This window comes from Nilaparvata lugens, chromosome 1 (genome assembly GCF_014356525.2).
Source record: "Nilaparvata lugens isolate BPH chromosome 1, ASM1435652v1, whole genome shotgun sequence".
Lineage (NCBI taxonomy): Eukaryota > Metazoa > Arthropoda > Insecta > Hemiptera > Delphacidae > Nilaparvata > Nilaparvata lugens.
Window position 1 is genome coordinate 64,352,977 of NC_052504.1, and position 24,488 is coordinate 64,377,464.

At 33.2% G+C, this 24,488-nt stretch overlaps 1 protein-coding gene across 1 annotated transcript in view; it reads right to left on the minus strand.

Moving 5' to 3' along the window:
• LOC111050416 overlaps window positions 1-24,488 on the minus strand; it is a 70,056-nt gene that overhangs the window by 11,234 nt on the left and 34,334 nt on the right. Inside the window, exons 10-22 of the mRNA XM_039435704.1 lie at window positions 23,059-23,292; window positions 22,285-22,554; window positions 21,411-21,641; window positions 20,714-20,872; window positions 15,977-16,078; window positions 15,449-15,601; window positions 12,488-12,651; window positions 9,994-10,060; window positions 2,651-2,818; window positions 1,768-1,945; window positions 1,126-1,219; window positions 173-433; window positions 10-141 (exon numbers count right to left, since the gene is read on the minus strand). Coding sequence (XP_039291638.1) covers window positions 10-141; window positions 173-433; window positions 1,126-1,219; window positions 1,768-1,945; window positions 2,651-2,818; window positions 9,994-10,060; window positions 12,488-12,651; window positions 15,449-15,601; window positions 15,977-16,078; window positions 20,714-20,872; window positions 21,411-21,641; window positions 22,285-22,554; window positions 23,059-23,292 — 2,213 coding nt within the window. The remainder of the gene's footprint in view (window positions 1-9; window positions 142-172; window positions 434-1,125; window positions 1,220-1,767; window positions 1,946-2,650; window positions 2,819-9,993; window positions 10,061-12,487; window positions 12,652-15,448; window positions 15,602-15,976; window positions 16,079-20,713; window positions 20,873-21,410; window positions 21,642-22,284; window positions 22,555-23,058; window positions 23,293-24,488) is intronic.

Consider the following 24,488-nt stretch of genomic DNA (forward strand, 5'->3'; position numbering starts at 1 on the left):
TATACTTACAGGTTGAGTGGACCAAAATCCCAGATCTGGATGAGATTTTTGTGGGAGTGAACGTCTCCCATGCTGTAGACGGCATCCATGTCGGGGTGACAGGACACCGCTTTAAAAACTGAAAGAGATTGGGTGATGTTATTGACACTTGTATTTCTTGCTTAGATATTACCGTAGTTTATTAATATTGTTGACACTATTATTAAATATTGTTTTGTTGAGAACAATTGAATGAGACAGCAACGTTGGCATACCTTCGATTGTCCGGCACTCCATCAGTTTGAGTTGCTCCCAATGCTCCGTACCCGTTGATATTCTCATCGATTCTTGAGTTTTGGGTAAGTAATGTAACAGATCATCCTCGTTCAGGAAGCCATTTGGAACTGCAAGGTGTTCCTTATACAACGACGAGTCTTGAAAATTTGCCTGCAATCTATTTTTAAAAATACCCGATTAACATAAGTAGATGATGACGATAATAATTATTAAATACAAATATAAAATATAAAATATAATAATTATGTATGATTATTGTTGAAATACTTGAAGTAGTCCTGCGTAGGTCGCAGATTGATTATTGTTAAAAATATAGTAATTATCATTTACATTATAACAATATTGAATATTATTATTTTTCATTTTTTGAGACACATTTATAAAATATCTAGGTACTGTAGTATTTCAAGATAATGTGTAACGAAACTAGTTTCCATTTTTGCAAGAATACTTGGGTTCTAAGCAGCATTTAAAAGGAAAATTGATGAGAGAGGAGACAAAATTAATTTATTGATTTAATGTATTACAAAACATTTATTACATGTGTTGAACAGAATCAAAAATGTCTTGTTCAAAGAATGCAACTAGATTCAAGAGATATAATGGAAGAGTGTAGATAAAGTGCTGGGAATGACAAAATAATCCCATCGAAGCTCAGAAGATTATAAAAAGTGTAGTTTGTATTTCAGAATACCGTTTTTAAGATAATAAATTAGCTGTAAAATATAATAAATAGGGAATAACTCAATCTGTATTTTTCTCTCTTTGAGTAGCGATATGGGTTTCTCTCTTACTCTTATATTGAATAATGATTTTGAACATTCCATTTTATGGGTTTAAGAATCTCACCTGTCATGGTTCCTTTGCATATGACGATAGATAAAATTCAATCCTGTTCGTTGGGCTTCGTCTGCTACAAATCTTGGTCTCAGATGAACTAAGTCTAAAAGAAAAAGAAAAAGATTCACCTGTATTCAAATACAACAGCTTTTGTATTAGATCTTTGAAATGATAAATTATAACAACTAAAGAACTAGTGCTTGTGATTTGCTCCAAACTGCATTATCGTACTGGGAAACAAATCAGAAAATATAACATTATTCATTTTCTCTAAATGTAGTGAAATTTCATCAAAATGTCTAGGTCACACTCTTGTCAAGTCGCTTGCCAAATGGCCAGCACCAAGACGAGAGTGTGGATGGGATGCTCGGCTTGCCACTCGCCTACGCTAGCCTTGACTCTACAAAAATCGGAGCAAAGGCAAGTGAAGGCGAGTGTTGGCATAGCAGCCACCCACACTCTCTCGCTCGTCGTCATTTGTACGCACTTGACAAGAGTGTGGCGCCAGCATCAGAGATGGTTACGAAGAAGAAAGAGGAAAAACTGGGATCTTAAAAAAACTATAAATTAAAGATCAATATGCTAGTGATCTGAAAAAATCATCAACGACAACAACAAAACAATAATGTAAATAATACAGAACCCACTTACTCGGTTGTGATGGATTCTTATTTTCTTGATGAGGAAAATCTTCGTCTTGTTCAGATTCTTCTCCAAGTTCAAAGTCTGAATGATCATTTTCAATAACTTGTGCATGATTTGTTAGAATATGATGTTTTATGTCTAAAAGCTCTTTCACCCGAATTCCACAAATTCTGCACTCATAGTCCTGAAATCCAAAGCAAAAAATTACAGAATTGGACACCTTGATTTGAAAAGTATTTCTAGAGGAGTATGGTAATATTTAAAGATGACAAGGTTTTGAAAAATGTGGATTCGTTCAAATAATATGAAGATGCCAGTTGAGTTATTATTTAGTGCAACCTCAAGGTAAGTAGGCCAAGTTAATTGGAGAGACAATGCAATACCACATCAGTTATCAATGGAGTATTCTTTCTCTATGAACAATTTCAAACGATTCAACTATCATTTAATTTTAAACAGTGTCTAGATTTCAGATTTCATGTAAACTTATTCATTGAAAAATATAAATATAAAAATCTAGAACAAATTAGCAAGATAATATGAATAATAAATCTTAATTGAATATTTTATCTAGGTTCTGGTTTGATAAATGGATCGATCATAACAAAACAATGTGATATGACAAAACTATTGGGTGATTATTCTTTTAGATAATATTGATTTTATTCAATGATTTTAATTTTAAACAATACACATACAAGATAATGCAATCTTAAAGTAGCTACTTATCTAGCTATGACTACTTGATGAGAATATTAGAACATTGAAAAATTTACTAAAATATCATAGCAATGACGAAAAACTCAGAAACAACTTATTTGAGGTAAATTATTAACTTAAATAATTACATTATTAATGAGGAAAGAATGTGAATAATGGAAAGGCCTACCCTGTTGAGCTTTAAGCATGTAGTTTGATGAGCTTGTAAGGTATCTAAGTCATCAGTTTTAAATGAACAAGAGGGCTGACGACACATCAGTTCACTGTTAATTTCTAGATCTAGTTCCTCGCCTGTCAAGGTAGTATGATCTTTCTTTTTACTACAAAACCACTTTCTCTGGAAAAGAGAGGAAACAATTAATGCTATCCAATTAAAATAAAGCAATTCAACAGAGAGAACACATTTACATATTACTGAAGCAAAGATTTTGTCAGCTGCCCCGCCACATGTAATGTCATCTTGATTAGCAGAAGCACTCGATGTTAGTCGCAAATGAATATGTGAAAGAATAAGTGTAGAAAGAGTCTTTCAATGAAACTGTATGTGCCGGTTACACAAAAGCGCATTAACTTTTAATACCGATTAAATGCCACGAGAACCAGAGAAGCCTTCGTCACTGAAAAACCTTCTCTGATTGGTTCTCGTTAAATTTAATAATGATTAAAACTTAACAGGCTTTTGTTCAAACGGACATTAGCATTCTAATTCAGTCATAAATATAAGTTATATGAGTGAAAACTGCATGCAATCACTGTTAACTTGTTTAGTCAGCATAGTCGTAGTGGAAGACAATATTGTATTCAGAGCTCAGTTCCTCGCTAGCGTACATAGCAAACGGACCTCATAAAACACTCTTTATAATGTTTTGTAGTAAATAAAATTGTTTTTTTTTTTAAAGTAACTTATTTATTAACAAACCATAATTGGCGCAGTTGGTAGGACGGCTTCCGAATGAGTCAAATTCGTGAAAATAATTTTCCGAAATATTGAAAATAATTCCTCGGTTTTCACTGTTGAGAAGTCGTCGCGAACATAATTTGTGTCAAGTGAATATTGCCACAGAGAACTTCATTTGTGTCGAATGCATATTGTCATCAGTGAAATAGTGTTAAGAAATCATAGTGCAATGTTGGATATTATCTTGTGAGTAGAAACAATTATTTATCTTTTGAACTATTTTATTATTGTGACATTTTTGACCCACATATTCATCATTAATTATTAAAAATGAATCCAGCAACACCTCCCCCTAAATTGCCAGCAGCAGGATCTTCTGTACCACCAGGTACTACTCCTGTTCTCAAGAAGGAGTATCTTGACATGATTCCTGAGTTCTTTGGAGAACCAACACTGTTGAACAGATTCATAACTATTGTAGATAAGTTAGTAGCTAAGTTTTATGTGAAAAGTAACCCAGATGATTTTCAAAATGAGTATTTGTATTCAACAATTCTATCTAAGATCAAAGAACAAGCCAATGAAGTCATGAGTAGTTCAGATAGCTATGATTGGCCTGACGTAAAAAACGTATTGCTAACTAGTTACCTAGACAAGAGGGACTGTTTCACTTTAAATCCAGAATTGAGTAAATTGAAACAAGAACCTGGCGAAACACCTTTCAACTTCTATCAGAGAATCCAAAAGCTTTTGAATCTTCAAATCGCTTATTTTGTTAACAAAGAACCGCATGCCTCCAATGCCAGTATGTATCAAAATCAGCATTAAGAGTAATTCTGAGAGGGTTACGTGAACCCGGCGGTTCCCTAAAAAGAACGATAAACCCAAGCTCTCTTTAACAAGCACTCAACATGTTGTGTAACGATTTTCAATTTAAAATGACACCAACTCAAACACAAGCTTAGCAAGTTACTACCAACAAAAAAGAACCCCTGTTTTCAATGAACTGTCAGGCAACCCGCCAATCAAAAGAAATTTCCAAGGAAACCCAAATCAATTCCGACCCCGTCAATTCCAACACAATCACCACCTGTTTCAACCCCGACAATTTCCAAACAGACAATTTCCAAATAGACAATTTCGACAACCACAACAGTATCAACACGCTAAACCACCACCACCACAACAGCAAAAACAACAGTACCAGCCTACCCCAATGAGTATTTCCACTCGAAACACATATGACGGACCAGCCAAGAAAAATCCACGTCTATTTCAAATGACTAGCAACAACATCCAGCAACAAAATCAAGTAGACGAAGCTACAAACATCTTCGAAGAAATACCCGAATTCCAAAATCTATCGCTTGAAAATCAGCAGAACAGTCACATTTTTTTTTGACGAACAAAAGTTCAATGAAATTGAACAATCTGAGGAAAACCATTTTTTAGGCCACACCAGCCTACAAAACGATTCTCCATATGAATCTCCGAGACACCGATAATGAGCTACCGTATTTCTATGACCCCAAAACAAACTTGGAAATACTAATCGATTCCGCAAGTACAAAATCTTTTATTAAACCATTTCTCGGAAAAGAACTCTACAAAGAAACGATAGTAAAAGATCTCTTCGAAGTAACCACAGTTCACGGAACTTCAAAAGAAAATTTCAGTTGACATCCAAATTACAGGAAAAAAATTGAAATTCCATCTATTTGATTTTCATGACAAATTTGATCTGTTGTTAGGCTAAGATAACATTAAGAAATTGGAATGCTCGTGTGACTTTGTAAATAATGTAATAATATTGCATGGGAAAAACTACCTATTTTCTATCACAATCTAGATCAGAGAGAGAAGGCAAATTAAAAGGTAATAGAAAGTCATCTCACTGAAGCCAGAACATCGCGTATTGTTTGCATGAGGGTCAATGGCATTGTGAATGGTGATGGTGTATTACATTACAGAAACATCAAAGGCTTAGAAATTCCTGAGTCTAGTTAAAGTGAAAGACGGTCGTGCTTTGTGTACAATTACGAATCCCACTACACAAAATAAAACTCTCAACTTCATTCAACCAATCAAAATTTAACCTATCGAGAACTATCAATGTATATCACCCGAAAACTTTGAATCCAAACTAAATCATCAAAATTTGTTTAACCACAGTAAACCTACATTGGACCTCAACAAAATTAGGACAGACCACATGAACGATGAAGAGAAATCTGAATTACAAAATTGATAAGAGATTATAAAGATATATTTTATGTTGAAGAAGAAAAACTTTCCTTCACAAATCAAATCAAGCACGTGATGAGGACAACAGCCGAGATCCCCGTCTACACAAGAAACTATCGATATCCAGAAGTCTATCGAACTGAAATCAACAATCAAATCGATGACTTGTTAGCGCAAAACATAATCCAACCCAGTTCTTCCCCATGGAATAGCCCACTCTGGATCGTCCCCAAAAAAGCAGATGCTTCATGCAAAAGGAAATTCCGAATGGTAATCGACTTCCGTAGCCTAAATTCTAAAACAATAGATGACCAATTCCCATTACCAAACATCACAGATAAATTGGGCCGATGACAGTACTTCTCTGTTCTTGATTTATTCTCAGGATTCCACCACATTGAGATGGATAAAAATAGCGTAGAAAAGTCCGCCTTTTCGTCGGACACGGGACACTACGAGTTTTTAAGAATGCCGTTTGGTTTAAAAAATGGACCCCCAACATTTCAGAAAGCAATGAATAATGTATTAAGAGGTATTCAAAACGAAATTTGTTTAGTTTACCTTGACAATATAATCGTTTATTCAACTAGCCTCCAAGAGCACATAAGTAGATTTCGTGAAGTGTTTGAGAGATTAAGGAAAGCGAACTTCAAAGTGCAGTTAGATAAGACCGGATTCTTGCGAAAAGAAGAAGCATTTCTTCGACACATGGTAACCAGTAATGGAGTAAAACCTAACCCCGATAAAATTGAAGCAATTAAGCGCTATCCCATACCAAAAACAGTCAACCAAATTAAAGGATTTTTAGGACTACTAGGATACTAGAGAAAATTCATTAAGAATTTCGCATCTCTCACAAAACCTCTAACGAAATGTTTGAAGAAAGAAGCAGAATTTGACATCGAGAATCAATCTGTATTAGTCAATATCGACCAGAATGAGAATCGCTTAATGGACTTAGGAGCAAGTACAGCAAGTACAAAAAGAGCTGTACAGAAGTACAGCAAGAAGAAAAAGAAGACGACCAGACAGTCCACACAAATGCAGGAGATAATACGACAGCAGGAGTACAGATATTAGATGAACCAGTTAATTATGGAAAACACCAAGTGATACTCAGCCTTGTCAAGTACAACCCCCAAAACGTAAAAGTGAAAAAACTATTTGAGAAAACTAGACTTATTGTGCAAATATCAGAGAATAATTTTCGAAAAAGATATAGTAGAATAGGTATTTGTGTATCTTTCGAAATGAAGAAACTATAAAAATTGACAAGCAATCAGAAATGATAAAAAAATCTGTAAAAGGCGTTTATTTAATCAATAGCAACAACAATACATTTTATTATAATGGCAAAAACTTAATCATTTGTCTGAATCGAAGTATAGACCTAAGTTAATGAACCTAGACAACGTTATTAATACTATGAATGAAGACTAGGAACCAGAATTCACAATTAATTTAGAACATCTTAATTTTAATCCGATTGATGTCAACAAGTATAAGGGAAGAAAGTAATTTTACAACAAGAATTAGTCTATGGACTTCTCTACTGTATATCGTACTTCTAGTAATTATTATCATAATTGTTGATAAAAAAAAAATTTAAAAATGTGCAACCCGTTCTTGCAGCTCATCCACCCCCTGATGTTCTCTTTAGGGATGGAGGAGAGTTATATGAGTGAAAACTGCATGCAATCACTGTTAACTTGTTTAGTCAGCATAGTCGTAGTGGAAGACAATATTGTATTCAGTGCTCAGTTCCTCACTAGCGTACATAGCGAACGGACCTCATAAAATACTTTGTAATGTTTTGTAGTAAATAAAATTGTTTTTTTTTCAAGTAACTTATTTATTAACAAACCATAATTTATATGTAGTAAAAAGAACAATAAGTGGAAAAAATTATTTTCTGAAAATAACATCTGCTAAGAGTGGAATCTATACAATAATCTAGGGTCATTCAATGAAACTGGAAGATTTCAATAGCTGAATAATTATTAGGAAAATCAATTTTTTTGGTTCAATGGTCATAAAAATAAGTAAAAATTTAGCCATTTAATTTTAAATAAGTGAAAAATTATGTTTTTAATGTTATGCTGATGAACAATCTTTATTGGAATCTAAGCAATTTTCAAGATTGCCATGACATTTTTCAGCATATTGACTGGCTTGAGGTCTGAGATAGTTCTGAGGGGATTGTTGAGGAAAAGTTTTGCTTTATAGTAACCCCATAGAAAAAGGTTGCACAGGTTGTCAAATCTATGGTGCGTGAGGAGGGACAACGGATTTATTCCTGTCTCGCGAAATGTTGCCGCATAGAAACAAAGCATTCTCATTCATGACAACTCGTGTAGTGATTTACGGAGAACAAGCCACACTACTCGATCCTTGACTCTGCAAAAAGAACTATTCCAGTCAAAACAACCAGTTTGGTATGAAGTTGGTGACTACTAGTGAATGCTGCAAAATATCAAGGGAATTTAAATTTTCTAATAAAAGACATTCAGAAAAACTTTTTTTTCACTTATTGTACAGTAAACTTATTGGTAACCTTTCAACTTCATATTTATGACCATTGACAAAGAAAATTTCTTGAAGAATAAGCCATCTATTGAAATCATATCGTTTCACTGAAAGATCCTACACATGAAAATAAAACTAAAATTAAAGATAAAAAATCAAGTATCTATAATCAACAATAACAACAACAATCTATGAAATATTAAAATGTCAATGAAAAAAATTATAGCAGTAAAAAACTTTGATTGAAGTGAACATAAAATTCTTTCCATATAATATGATAGAATGGAGATGGTGAAAAGCGGAACTCAAATAGTTAAACATAAAGAATAAAAGCATAAGGCATCAATATTACTTTGAGTGAGAAAAGCATGTAAACATTAATATCCAATGCTTAAATGAGCAAGCTATTTCCGCCTACCATTATTATTTATCATTCTCAAAAATTATTTCGAGTTTATTCTAATGCTTGATTCATCCTTGAATTCAAGATGACAGTATTTAGGAACATCAGAATCTATTTTGATATCGAAAACAATTATTATGTGTGAATGATACAAGAATTTTAAAATAAGAATGACAAATTACAGATACCACGTCATGTCTAACATACTTTAGACGTTGACTATATTTCATGAAAAATTGTATTAATTCTATCTCTGTCCCACTCTCTATTCCATCTGTTCAACCAAAAGCGCAGAGTGAATGGGAGAAAATCACAAGTACAGTAGGTTATTTGAAGTTCAACACTGCGAATTTGAAAGCCAAAGATAAGATAGAATCCCGAAAAGGGCATTTACATTGGTCAATTTTATTTGACTTTGAATTTTCGAATAAAATGAATGTATTTTGCAAACTTGAAGTCATTCTTCAAGTTTTGTAAATGTTGAATATGTTCTTTTTGATTCAACTTAAATCTTGAAGGTACAATCCAACTATAAATGGGAGAATGAGATAAAGCAGTTGTCAGTCAATATACTGTACTGTATAGTATAAAAACAACTAAATAGAAAAGTATGATGCAAGAAAAGTATGCAAAGAAGAAAACTTTGAAATTAATTATATTTTTAAAATTATAATTATATACTGAAAAGTTATGAAAACTTGAAAACTTACGACTAGAACGACTCCAGCCACTCGGTTGTGGCTACACGACAATGTATTGTAGCTACAGCTGAGTGGCAATACAATTTATTGCAGCCGCAGCCGAGCGCTATAGACGTTTTAGTCGTTGCTTAGGAATTCCACCTTTACGTCAGTATAAACATTATTTAGGTATCAAACTATTAAGGCTGTGCGAGCGGTAAAAAAAACTTTTTACTGGTGATATTTTTTTAAAGTTTTTCGATTTAGATAAGCTTTATCAATTTATCAAAATGAAAAGATCTCAGGAAATATTATTCCAATTATTACTCATGATCGCCTGAAATAAATACTTGAAATAGTACATTTCAAATTCTGTAGGAGATACATAAACTCATGAAATTTTTAGGATACATTCTTCATGGTATTGGTGATGACATGAAGATTTTTTAGAAAATATCAATTTTTGAAAATCTCATAACTTTCTCAAAAATTGATATTTTGTTGATTTTTTTATTCAATTGAAAATAGCCTGAAGAATTTGATGAATTTACCTCTTACCGAATTTGATATGATGTTTGAAAAAATTAAAACTTTAGGCGCTAAATTTAAAAAAGTTAGTACCGGAAAAAATTGTTAGTACCCAAATTGAAAAATTTTGAAAAATATCACCAGTGAAAAGTTTTTTAGCAGCTCGCATAGCTCAAGATTTATTGTATATTAAACCCCACATTAGGTTTTAAATAATTTAATTAATTTCTCACCACTTGCTGCTCTTTGGCCTCTTCTGATTCCATGGCATCTAGCTCATCTTCGAAATTTAATTCAGCTCTGAAACAGAATGAGGCAAAATATAGATTATAAAATGGAAAATAAATTGATTAACAAAACATTGAATGTTTATAAAGACAATAAAAGTACACATAAAAAATAATACATCACAGTACACTGATTTTCAGTTATGATGATTCCTACTTCTATTAACTTCAAAATATCGGGGCACCGAACTTCGCTTGTTATTTATTTATTGATAAGCAGAGCACAATTCTTTAAAATGTTGGGGAAGGACTAACAGGCACAGCCCAAAACTCTTTCTTCCCCGAATTTTGATTTATACGCTATAATGGTCCAAAAAGTAGGTTATGTTTCATACACTTGAATTCAGGTCCAATTTTCAGTCAAAATATTTGAAAACAAAAAAGTTCTAATTTAGATTGTTTACAAAACAAATTGAATAACAAGATAACACTCACTAATCACTTAAAACTGTAAAATAATGATTAACTTTGAATATTATGATCTACTCTAATTCAGAATAATAAACAATATCATGTCAACGAATCAGATTATTTTGATAGAGTCTATTAAAATTTCTAAATAATATCATAGAATAGGCACAGAATGGAAACTGTCAATAAAACGCCTATCTAACCAATGCTTTTTACATGGCGCAAATACTAGACACGTCACGTGACCTTAGGAAGTTCAAATCCTGGTCTTCTGATTGGCTCGTGGCAGTGAACGAGATCAATTGATCCGAGCCTACCATCAATACTACTAGTAATTCTGTGAACAGTAGACCTCGCGCAGATATAAACCGCAGCCTCCTCTTATACTGTCCATCAGAGTAAATCCTGCCTGTATGTCGTGTCGGCGAGATATCGGTGTGAAAACGGCTAATGGCTGTTGGGGTTGGTGTATCAAAAATACTAACATCAAAAGCTAATCTCCTTCAAGACATACTGGCATCAGGACAGCCCAAGTTCAAAGCAGAGAAAGTTCGAGAGACAATACTATGTTATTTTAGTTATTATTTGCAAGCAATCAATAGTTCATTTATTTATATATTTATTCACAATGGAGACAACGGGTTTCCCCAAATATGTCTCCTTAACAATAAAAATTGTACAGATACAAATGAAAAAAGAAAAATAATACGAACTTATGCAATAATAAATAATACAAACAACAAAAATACCACCCAAAAATGAAAAATACAAAGATTTCAAATACTTATGAAAAAAGTAAAAATAAAACAAATTGGGAATTCAAAATTTATAATGATTAAAGAATATAATAACAAAAAATGAACAAAAATTTTATCAATAGAATAAATAACATTTATAACTGAACGACGTTCCAAACCATAAGCACATCCACACTGATACACCAACTATTTATTTGATCAAATCATGCTTACACAAGATTTAATTATCATATAACACTTTCCGAAATTTAGTGCAAGAAAACCAGAAGACATCTAGGCGCCCAGACAAGCTGTTATAAGCTCTTTGCATCCTATTTTTACTTTCCTTGCACTATTACCATAGGTAAGGAAAGTATTGCTTTCCAAAAAAAATTAAGGTACCCTAATTTCAAGTTTTCTATACGTTTCAAGGTCTCCTGAGTCCAAAAACATGATTTTTGGGTATTGGTCTGTGAGTGTGTGTATGTGTGTGTGTGTGTGTGTGTGTGTGTGTGTGTGTGTGTGTGTGTGTGTGTGGTGTGTGTGTGTGTGTGTGTATATTTGTGTATGTCTGTGAACACGATAACTCCATTCCTAATCAACCGATTGAGTTTGTCATCATACTAAACATTAATTGTAGAGATTCTCATGCTCAATCTTTTCCACTCAAAATGTTTTTTTTCTGAAGCCTGATAATTGAGAATCTAAAATCAAACTTTGCATAGATGGGGCGGAGCTCCTGAAATTTTTACAGATATGGGACTTGTGGCAGTTGATAGAGCTTATCAATGATTATTCTAGGTATAAATTTAATCAAAATTGTTGGAGCCGTTTTCGAGAAAACCTCGAAAAACCCTGTTTTTGACAACAGGGGGAGGACCTTAAGTTCCAAATTTCAAGTCATTCCGTTAATTGGGAGATGAGATATCGTGTACACAGACGCACATACACTCATACACACAGTATGTGTGGGGTTAGGTTAGCTAAATGACATGAGTCTCATTTCTGGGGAAATTGCAGGTGCTCCATAATATTCTTGAGAAAAATGGCGGATAATTACTAAAAAAACATGTTTTTCACGATTTTCTCAAAAATAACTTGACCGATTTTTTTTCAAATTCATACCCTGTATTGTTTGACTGAAGCTATTGTTTGACTAAAATGAAACCTAACATAAATATTAAAAAATAATAAGGCAATCCGCAATGCAACTGATTAGTGCTAGTATAGCTTTTCTATAGGTCTCTTCGTTCATATCACAAAGAAATAATGAAAAATAGATGAATATTTACCTTGTGGCAGCAGCTCTCTTGTTACTACTGTCAGTTACTTGTGCTTCCTGTTGGATAGGAAGTTTGGTGGTAGGCCTGTGATCGGTACCCATATGCACTTTCAAACTTGAAGGCAGCATAAAACGTTTACATACCGGACAACACACTTTCAGATTTTCTTTTTCCTGAAACCCCCAAATAAATAAAAAAGTTACAATGAGTTATGAATTATTTTCGAATTCTTGGCAAATCGCAATCGTTTTTCATTCAAACTTATGCATTCGTATTTCTGTAAATTAGATAGAGAATACTGCTTCAACAACTATGTCTCATTAAGCTCATTAAGTAGCTTAGATTAGATTCTTTTACTTATGGAGAGTATAGTATATATTGACTTACATATTTTATGAAAAATATGATCGTAAAGTAAGATTCGATTGTTGAAAAAAATACGAAAATTGTAGATATTTTCCAGATATTAAAGGTGTTGGCAGTTCTATAATGGAGAAAAGTGATTCTAGATGAATTTTAGGCAATTGACCGCGTAGAGTATGAATTTATCTACAATTTGGAATTAATCGTGACTTTCTATGATGTATCAAACTCTCCATTAACAGAAGAATTACGAAAAAAAAAAAAATAAAATCACCATTTTTAACTTCTGTAACTTTCGAATGCTATTGGTATCAAAAGTATAATTCATTGGAGCGGGAAGAGGGGGAGAATTTTTACATCCTAGCTAGATTTGGAAATTTCACAACATATATGCAACTTTGAATATAGAAATTACCAATTTTTTGTGTATTGGAATATGGGCTTAAGTACACTCAACATTCATTTTTCTATTTTTCGACCAAATTTGACATATATGATGCATGATTTTGGATCGCCTTGACGAGCCGAGAAGAATGAAGTGTAGTACGATGAGATCTGAACATTGTGTCAAAAGTTATACACTTAAAATAATATATTAAAAAATTAGAACTACAATATAAATTGCAAGCAACAATGTATACAGAGTGTTTACCAACTCCCTACCAATATTTTAGGGCATTGTTCCTGGGTAGCAAACATATATATGAATATCATATTTAAAAATTGTCCGGAAGTCTTCAGTCACTCACACAGCGGCCATTTTGCTTTTTTCACTTATTTTTTTTCTAAATGATGGTTAAACATATGAAATTGAAACTTTGAAAAATCATTTATAACAACTAGACAACGCTACAATATTAAATTATGATAATTTTTCAAATCCATAAAACAAAATGGCGGCCATCTTAAATTTTGTTTCTTAAATAACTCAGAAACAGTTGGTTTTAAAAAAAAATTACAAGAATAACTTGTTTTAGTAAATTTAATTACCTATCGATTGGTAGCTGTTTTTTTTCAAGATTGGACTAATATTAACGGAAATATGGCAGCTTTAGTGATAGAACAATCATCGCAAAGCTTTTTTGTAGCTTTGCCTAGTTGTTTTAAATGATTGTGCAAAATTTCAATTTTGTATGTTCAACCATAATTTGGAAAAAAATCTGGTGTGGCGCACTCACACAACTTTCCTTGCCGTTATGAAAATTGATCACCTGACGCTAGTTTACACACGCATCTCAAGTCTACTTATAAACAAAGATCTGAGCCATCTGGTGACAGGACAAGAACGCTGGAGACATACGAGGTCTGCTATCTCTTCATAGTGAATGATTTAATAGAATCAACAGTTGCCAACAGTTTGCAATTGGATAATCACATTTTTTTCAAATTTCGAGCTTATTTTCAATTTTAGGTGAAAATGTTACTGAACATTAATTTCAGAGATTCTCATGCTTAATCGTTTCCATTCAAAATTTTCTGTTTAAATTGTATCTGAAGCCTGATAATTGGGAATCTAAAATCAAACTTTGCATAGATAGGGCGGAGCTCCTGAAATTTTTACAGATATGGGACTTGTGGCAGTTGATAGAGCTTATCAATGATTATTCTAGGTATAAATTTAATCAAAATCGTTGGAGCCGTTTTCGAGAAAACCTCGAAAAACCCTGTTTTTGACAACAGGGGGAGGACCTTAAGTTCCAAATTTCAAGTCATTCCGTTAATTGGGAGATGAGATATCGTGTACACAGACGCACATACACTCATACACACACATACAGACCAATACCCAAAAACCACTTTTTTGGACTCAGGGGACCTTGAAACGTATAGAAATTTAGAAATTGGGGTACCTTAATTTTTTTCGGAAAGCAATACTTTCCATACCTTTGGTAATAGGGCAAGGAAAGTAAAAATAATAAGTGAAAAAAGCAAAATGGCCAATGTGTGAGTAATTTAAATATGATATGTAGATATGTTTGTTACGCAGGAACAAACACCCTCCCTAGAATATCGGTAGGGTGTTCGTAAACACCCTGTATAGTGACTGGACTACTAGTATATAATAATAGCTTATTACTTACACCATATACCTTTTCAATGAATTAAAAAGTACGTATGAACTGGATTATTGGAACTTTGAAATATTGAATGCTATTTGAATTACTATAATATAATATTGCGTGTTTTTGCAGTACTTCCGTAATAAATGTATAAACGTGAATTGAAATATTTACTATAGAATTGTGGCATCAGTAACAGTAACTCACATCACTGTCAACTTAAAATTCCAATTCCAATTTACTATATAAAAATAGTATTTGTTTCCTAGTATTATCTCTATTTTATAACGCCAACTCTTTAATATTTTACTACTCCTGTTTTTACTTCTATATATTGGTATATTCCAATCTTCAATATATTGTACCGATATTTTCCATCAGGCTATCAAAATAGTGAACGGGTAGAGTCATCAAACTTCCATAGGACACACCATTAAAAATGCAATTTCATAAAAATTTCAAGATTCAAGATCCAAGATCGACATACTTAGATGAGAGTAATTGAATCACATGCTCAATTGTGTGCTAGGATTTTGACATGAATTACCACTTGGGAAGCACCACACATGCTCTTGTGACTGAGGTAGCCCACCGAGCTCTTCTTCACAGCGCCGCATTTATCGCACTTGAAACCTCTGAAACTCTTGAATCTTCGAACTACAAAAAAATTGCGATGAATGTCATCTTCTTTCTCAAAATCCTGAAAAAATCAGTAGATACAAGAAATAAAAAAGATAGGAACAGCTCCTTTACTACTAATACAGTACTTGTCATGCAATTTTCTTTTCGAACGATTACGTTACATTAATGGCGTATGAAAAGGAGAATGTTTCAGATAATATATAAGAAGAATGTTATAAGATAATGTTATAATTGGTCTATTAATTATTTGAAATTACAAATGCTATAAGAAACAATCCATGAGAAATTCATTTTATTCATTGACTCTCATTATTCAGATGATGTTGATGATTTTAACAATAATTTCTGTGATGAGGACATCAGCACTGCACATTGCACGAAAAACATCTAATAATTTGCTTTTTAGTAATGTTATTATTCATTATTAACTTACATAAGGCATATCTCCCTCGATCCAGCAAAAATAATTGTGTTCAGCGGCATGTGTTTCGAACTGTGACCGTGTCATAGTTTTTTTACAAATAGCACAGGAAATCTGGAAAAAATACACGTATGGATGGTATAGGAAATTTTCAAATGACACATCATAACGTCTAAACTACTGGACTGATTAACCTGAAATTTTGCATATGGATTCTTAATTTGCCGAGGATGACCCATTTTAAATATTCTTCAAGATTTCAGTAGGTAAAGTTTTCAGTATGTCAAGTTTCTAATTAGACCCTTAAGAGCACGGGTTGCCTGTTAGTCTATCTATCTTTATAAATAAAAAACGAGCCTCAAATTTTGACATTCAATAACTTTTTTATGTGTGCTCCGAATTTGATGATTTTTTTTTTTAGTTGTGTTTGTTATGTTCAGGACCAGGTTTATGGTTTGAATCAAATTTATGATCCGACTTCAGGACTCTTTTCTACGGTCCTTCAAAGTTTAATCCTTATGTTAAATTTTTATTCTTAACAATGCCGCGGTACGAACGACGTCCAAGCTTGGGTCGTAGAACTCGAAATGCTGTAGATTTAGAATATGCACGAGAAAATCAGCAGCAAGGAGATATACCATTCAATTCCCAGCAAACTACATTCATTTATAACTAAAAATACAAATTGCTGCACAACTAACTAGTAGTTCTGTGAACAGTAAACCTCGCGCTCAGTAAGTTACATTGACCTGTTGTTATGTTTTCTCAAAAATTGATAAATAATTTATCAATTTAAAATGTCTAGAAAAAATCCTAAATAAACATAGAGCTTTCTGTCCTATCGTACCGCGACGTGTCGTCCCGGAATGTGAGTGTGAGCGCTGTTATCAGGTCTGGCTGCAACTGTCTACAACGTTGATGGAAAGATACATTTTCAAGATGTTCGATGTTTTTGAACGGGTAGAATTATAGTCCACTAGATAGCTGATTTGTGATTAATAATTCTATAGTCTGATTTTTACTCTAATATTGGCGTGGGGAGGAGGCTCCTTTTTCCTTTTATATTATCTTTGAAATGCAAAATTTCCAAAAACCTTGTACATACGTCGACGCGCAATTTAAAAAGGAATATACCTGTCAAATTTCATGAAAATCTATTACCGCGTTTCGCCGTAAATGCGCAACATATAAACATTTAAAAATTAAGAGAAATAAATGCCAAACCGTCGACTTGAATCTAAAGGTGCGTAAAGATATAAGCGCCGCGAACACGAGCAATTCACTTTTCATCCGATTATATCTGTATTTGTACAGAAACGGTAAGATACAGATATAAAATGCTTGGCATCAGCTGAAGTGAATTGCTCGTGTTCGCGGCGCGTAAATCTGTACACACATTTAGACCTCACTTCGCTCGATCAACTAAGCACATTGGAAGTCCATATTAAGATATAAATGTAAATAATGATTGTTGGATAATTTTCATAAAGATATAGTGCATCAGATTAAGCTAAGGCTAAGTACACCTGAGGAGGCGCGGCTTGGTGAAATAAAGTGTTGATCTTATGGAGATTGCCTTATCACACCGTTCCACGCAATGCCAGATTCAGTGTGTGTGAGTTCTTCCATTCAAACCAACACGTAAGAATCATCTGGATGCAAAATGTCACATCGTGCCTCCTCAGGTGTGCTTAAAGTTTGTCATGAGATGCATTAACTATATGGCGGTACGAAGTTCGCCGGGCCAGCTAGTTAAATATAAAAATACTTGAACTCAATGATTCAGTATTCTAAATGAAAAAAAAATTAATATTTTCGAATTTCATCATCGATAAATTCGTCAATAATTATTACCAATCAAGAATTACAGCAAAAACAGAATTAGCGACTATGTGAACAGGATATATTGAATGATACTGTGCAAGAATAACTATATTATTATTTATTGATTTTTTTTTATTTATTTGAAAATTCAATAATACATGAAACATTTGAATAATCAACAATGAATAATTTTAAATATTAGAAAAATGAGGTAACTGAAAAAGTTTGTGACTTTAGTATTCAAAATAACAGCTTGTACAAAATTTTACATTAGCCTACTTGTTTGATAGAGTACTCATATTAGGCGATTTGACAAATCATCACACTCAAAATATCTTAAATAGGGTATTTTTTCAAAATTGGATAGATTTCCTTCGAATTGAAATCAAATATATCGTGAGATGATCAATATTTTGGAGAATATATCCTCAAAATTTCATGAATTTATTTTCTCCCAATTCGGCAATGGATCTCCTCCACGATTTCAACATTGAGGGCTTATATCGTAGAACATACAAAAAATCTGGTGTAGCGCACGCACACACACAACTTTCCTTGCCGTTATTGTTCACGCGCATCTCAAGTCTTCTATTCCAAGATCTGATCCAGCTGGGGACAGGGGAATAACGCTGGAGACATACGAGGTCTGCTATCTCTTCATAGTGAATGATTTAATAGAATCAAAAGTTGCCAACAGTTTGCAATTGAATAATCATATTTTCTCGAATTTCGAGCTTATTTTCAATTTTAGGTGAAAATGTTACTGAACATTAATGGTAGAGATTCTCATGCTCAATCTTTTCCACTCAAAATGTTTTTTAAAAATTGTATCTGAAGCCTGATAATTGGGAATCTAAAATCAAACTTTGCATAGAAGGGGCGGAGCTCCTGAAATTTTTACAGATATGGGACTTGTGGCAGTTGATAGAGCTTACCAATGACTATTTAAGGTATAAATTTGATCAAAACCGCAGGAGCCGTTTTTGAAAAAATCGCAAAAACGCTGTTTTTGACAACATTTTTGCCATTTAGCCGTCATCTTGAATTTATTGCATTCGATCGAAATTGTTCGAATCCTTATATTGAAAGGACCTTAAGTTCCAAATTTCAAGTCATTCCGTTAATTGGGAGTTTGAGATATCTTGTACACAGACACACATATAGACCAATACCCAAAAACCACTTTTTTACTTTCCTTGCCCTATTACCATAGGTAAGGAAAGTATTGCTTTCCGAAAAAAATTAAGGTACCCCAATTTCTAAATTACTATTGGACTCAGGGGACCTTGAAACGTATAGAAATTTAGAAATTGGGGTACCTTAATTTTTTTCAGAAAGCAATACTTTCCTTACCTAATAGGGCAAGGAAATTAATAATACAAAACGTGTCTCCTAAGAAATATGTTCAATTTAGGGAGCTTGATAGTATCCAAATCGGAATACTTTGGGAAATGTCACTATAGTGAGGTCTACGTTATAATGGCAGTATTTGATTGCAATGGTTTTGCTATCCTTTTCTATCATTCGACAAAGTAGATAGCGCTATCCCTATCTAGCTTTGCAATGTTGTCAGTTTTCCATAAATATTTTATTTTAACTTTTGACAGTGCCTGTACAGATGTAAAAAAACACTCTTCATTCTTCAGGTCAACCGCCATGTTTTTATTTATTTAATACTTGAGTAGACAAGTAGTAAATTTATTTAAATATGTATGTTTGTATAAATGAAAAGTTTAGATATTACCGTATGAGAAACATGAATTTTACCTGAAATGACATTTTGTAAGTACGGTGTCAAATTTTGACCATCCTGGACTTCGTCCGTCCTCACAAACATGCTTTAGTTAGCCTACCGGTATAGATTACTGGTGCCGGTATGAATATTGAAAGGTTATATCAGAATAATTTCCATTTAAATTATCTTATTATAACTAGGATTTCCATTTTGCTATTCATTTTAAGAAAAATTGTAATAGAATAGGCCTACCTACCGAATAACTGTTTCTGTTGATTTGAAGTTCAGATTATTATATCAAAGCTTTTAAATTAAGAGATTTCAGGTTTGAGTGAGATTAAAAATCTGATCTCAGTTATGAAAGTTTTGAATCAAATTATGAAATGGGATATTTCATTGATGAATGTAATATATTTTATATCAAATTAATTATCGAAGAAAATAAAACTAATATTAGATCAATTATAATGGGATGATTTTAGTTACTGCCACCCAATATAGATGGCTGTGTTTTAGTAGTCTGTGGCAAAATGAAGTCAAATATAGAGAATCGGCAACCCTGTTCTCCCATCTTTCTTCAATGCCATTATAACGTGTACCTCATTATAGTAAAACGGTTCCCAAAAGCGTTGTGCTCAGCCTTCAGAGACAACTCTTCGTATTTACTGTAGTTTTGATGTCCTTTCAGTTGAGTCCAATAATAAGGCTTGGCACTTCATAGTAAAACATCAGGTCATTACAATCATAATTACAATCCATAATACTGGAGTTTTATCTCGCTACTAAATTTGAACTGCAACTGAATTCAGTAGTTAAATCGCTTTAGTATCAGTAAAACACTGTTGACAGAACAAAAAATCGCTACTTTATATGTACGAGCATATGCGTAAAATATCACTTCAACTAATATAATAATAATATCGAGTGACCTGGCTGGCTCAGGTCTGGTGTCAGAGTTTTCAGGTCGCAACTGATCAATTTCAGGGCCTCTGACATGACCTAACGACTGCTTTTTAGACAGCCGGGACCGACGGTTTAACGTGTCCATCCGAAACTTCAACTAAGAGCTCTTTCAACAACTGCTCCTTGAAATAAATAATATAGATAGTATAGCGAGAGAAATATTGTAACACAGACTAGCTAAAGAAAACTGGAATCACTAGATGGAAAAAACATACTGATGAACTCACCAATTGTACGGTTCTTCTAGGAGGCATTTTCTTTTTCTTTCCAGAAATTGCTTTACTAGGCTTAGGACTTTCGACGGATGAATGGTTTTCATTTTTGTCTAAAGGATCAATCTCAACATTTTCAACTGCATCTGACAAGTGCCATTCTTTATCTTGGGTCTGAAAAGATACAATTTCACAATTATTCTCATTTTTACAAAAAATACCAACATCTTTAAAGAATTACTGGAGTGCAACATTCTGACTTTAAAAAAAAATCGTTTTTGACGTATCACTGAGATAGATATGAGTAACTTTAACATGAATCACTCGAAGTGTCAGCCGAAATTTCTTTATAAGTTTAGCTCTTATTTTTTCAGGGATTAGTTAATACAAGTTCGATAAGAAAAATGTAACTAAAGATTCTCAAGTTAACTTAAAACATTGATCAGTTATCGAATGTCGCACCAACTTACTAACATTCGGAATGATTTCATTTTTAGTGTGATGTCTGAAGGAATCTGTGACTGTGATTGGGTAATTTTATCGATAATGATCAAATGCCAATTGATTGGTTGATAGGAAACACATTACGTGAAAGTAGACAATACTGGTGATGATATAATATATTTATATTAGTAAATTAATATTATACTTATTGGTAGAATTCGTATTACACATAAATACGACTTTAATCAAGGAAGATGCGAATGCTTACATCGTGTGCCGAATCATCAGAATTCAAAGACGACCGCCTACTTTCAATAAGACTTTCTTGAAGAAAGCCTTTGTACTTTTTAGGTTTGGTAATACTTCTTGCTGGACGTCTAGGCGTTGAACACAAATTCCGCTTGGTTTCCAATGATTTATTGAAGTTTTCTGCATCTACACTAAAGTCTAATGCTGTTGCACTCATTTTCTTTCCACGTCCCAACCTTCTTTTAAGCGTCTGAAGAGCAAAATCAGAATTCAATGGACATTCAGCTACAGCCAATTTAAACTCATGAAAGCTAGAATGAAACACTGAATCAAACATCTTACTAGGACATTAAAATAAAGTCTGAAATAATACAGAATGCTTCAGAAGACTTTCATGGCAGCCAATTTTTTTCGTTTTCCATGTTAAATTCCAGAAAATGTAATACTTAAATTCATTTTGAATGACACATTTTTATTCAACTAACGTCAATGTTCAAAACGGTGACCTGCATTAACAATGTAATTCCGAATGCATAGTGATGGGAAGTCGCTTGAGATTTCTCTAGATACGGCTTCAATCAAGTTATAAGGTTCAAGTTTGCACACTAAATATTTACAGTGCCATCGAGAAGATAATAAATGATCAAGAGTTTAAACCCATTGATTCAAGATGTTCAAAGTATCCGAACAAAATTTATTGAAAGGTGAATTCTTAAAAAAAAACGTCTTGGAAAGAGATCCAACAGTGTGAGATCCGTCATTGTGCTGAAGACGTAATTGAGCCCGTTATAGCTCAATCTGTAGTTCAGAATAATGTAAGACTAAGATTAATTAAAACAAATTTGTTTCATTGAGCAATTTATTTAACAGGATAAGTTCAAATTCATACTCACTTTTGAAGGGTTCTCTTCTCCATCGTCACCAAGTGTTTCTTCTAAATCACTCTTATCTAGTGCATAAGATGAACGTTTAAATGGTTTTGAAGAAGTTTTTTTTCCCTTTGACGGAACATTTTCTTCTGTATGTATCTCTTGGTCATTTTCAGATGCATTAATAGCCGACCTTTTTCTGGGGCGACCAAGCTTTTTCTTGGAATTTTTATCGGTAATACTTGATGCTGGCGTTTCATAAGGCTTGCAAGATATCACTGATACACTTTCAATCTGGAAAATATTAAATAAAACATTTAACATAGAATGTTGTAAAGTTCAGAGTTATTAGATCAAATCTAAGATAAATCAAAGCTTATTATTTCACAAACCAGTAAATGATCTGTAAAATGAGTACGGTAGTAATCGAAAGTCTGAATGGTCCGAAAAGACTTGCAAAGGAGTGAGGTGTGAGGTAATGAGGAGTTGACCTCCACCGGCGGCCATCAGTAGATTGGCTATACGCTATAGTGCCCAAATGTCGCAGTGGTCGACACGACGTTTTCAAAGCAACGGGGGTTCTATCTATAGTTAATGTTCAAATGCATCGAGTAATTACATTAGGCGATGAGGATTAACTGCAGTGATTCTAATATCAGCCATTCATATTACATCTACAAAGTAAAAGATTTACTTAATATGAAATTACAAAATGTACAAATGAATTGAAAAACAAATAAAACTTTGGAAGATGGCTGCAAAAATTTGATCATATCTTTCATTAATTTCACCACATACCTCCGGCACTGATTCGTCATCATCTAAATTTGAGTGTTCTGCAAAATAATCTGCAGTTTTCTTCGATTCCGAAACATTGCTCTTTGGTGAATTGTCTAGATCTCGGTTAGCCATGGATTCAATGTCAATGTTAGGTTCGATGAGAACCGGTACCAATGCTGGTACTGATTTCCTGGGTCGACCTGGCTTTCTCTTCATAGGTGCAATTGGAATTGATGTTTCCTCAACAACATTCTAGAACAAAGCAGTAAGAGGTTGAAATGTATTCAACAATCTTAATCTTCAACCACATCATTCAATTGAAACATTGTCAATCGTGTGTCTATAAGTTATTCATCATATGAAAAAATACTTCCAGGTTATAAAATACTCAAATTATATAGTGATGAACATTCATTGTCGAGCATTATCATGAACTATTGGGAACATGGCATGCATTAAGTACTTTTAATTGGGAGATAAGTCACAAAAAATTTTATAACTCGAAGATTATTATACAGAGTGATTCATAATTATGGTAAAATAATTTAATACGTGATAGTAGAGGTAAAAATAAGAAAAAAAGTGCTTATAAACATATATCCATAAACGCTTCATTAGCGAGCTATACGGGGTGAAAGATTTCGCCCAGAATTCAGTTCCTCTGGTGAAATACACCGATGCTGAATTGTTTGGGGACTAGTTTTTGGAAAACTTATGCTGGATTCATATGGAAAAATATCTGAAAAATTGAATAAAACTAGTCTGGAATCTGTACTGTGAGTAGTTTTTGAGAAAAAAGTTGAAATATGCAAAAAATTCAAGTAGAAAAACACAGACTTCTACGTTTGATGCCCAATAACTTTCTTTAATGACCAGTAAACAAATAATTTTTCGCAATAAAAATTGTAGAGAATTTAATTCTGAAAAAAATGATGTAAGCTGTGTAGACTAAATTTGAATAAAAGTTAGATAAAATGTATTCTTATGTAGTACATTACACCACAAAAATTTGCTGTTTTATGAGGAGAGAACTAATAACTCATAAGTTGTAGCTGATTGCAAATAAAATATTCGGGTTTTTTTTTATATGTAAGTAGCATATCTAAATGACATTAAACTTGAACCAAAAGACTAGTAGATTATGCCATTAAGCCTGGGAGGAAGCTCGAACAGAAGTAGATGATCTCCTATGATTCCTGCCCAAATGTTTACTGAAAACTGATGTTGTGGAAGATTGGGATTGATGGCATGAGGATTCTCAGCTGCCCAAATATGTTAGTTGTGGACGTTAACGATAGCTGTTCTTGTAAAGTGTGCCTCGTCAGTAAATAAAACGGTTGTTAAGAAGTTTGGGTAAACAAGTTTTACTGAAAACAATCGGCAAATACCAGCATGGGGAATACAGTCTCGTGGCAATAGAGTAGGAACTTTCTGGAGGTGGTATGGAT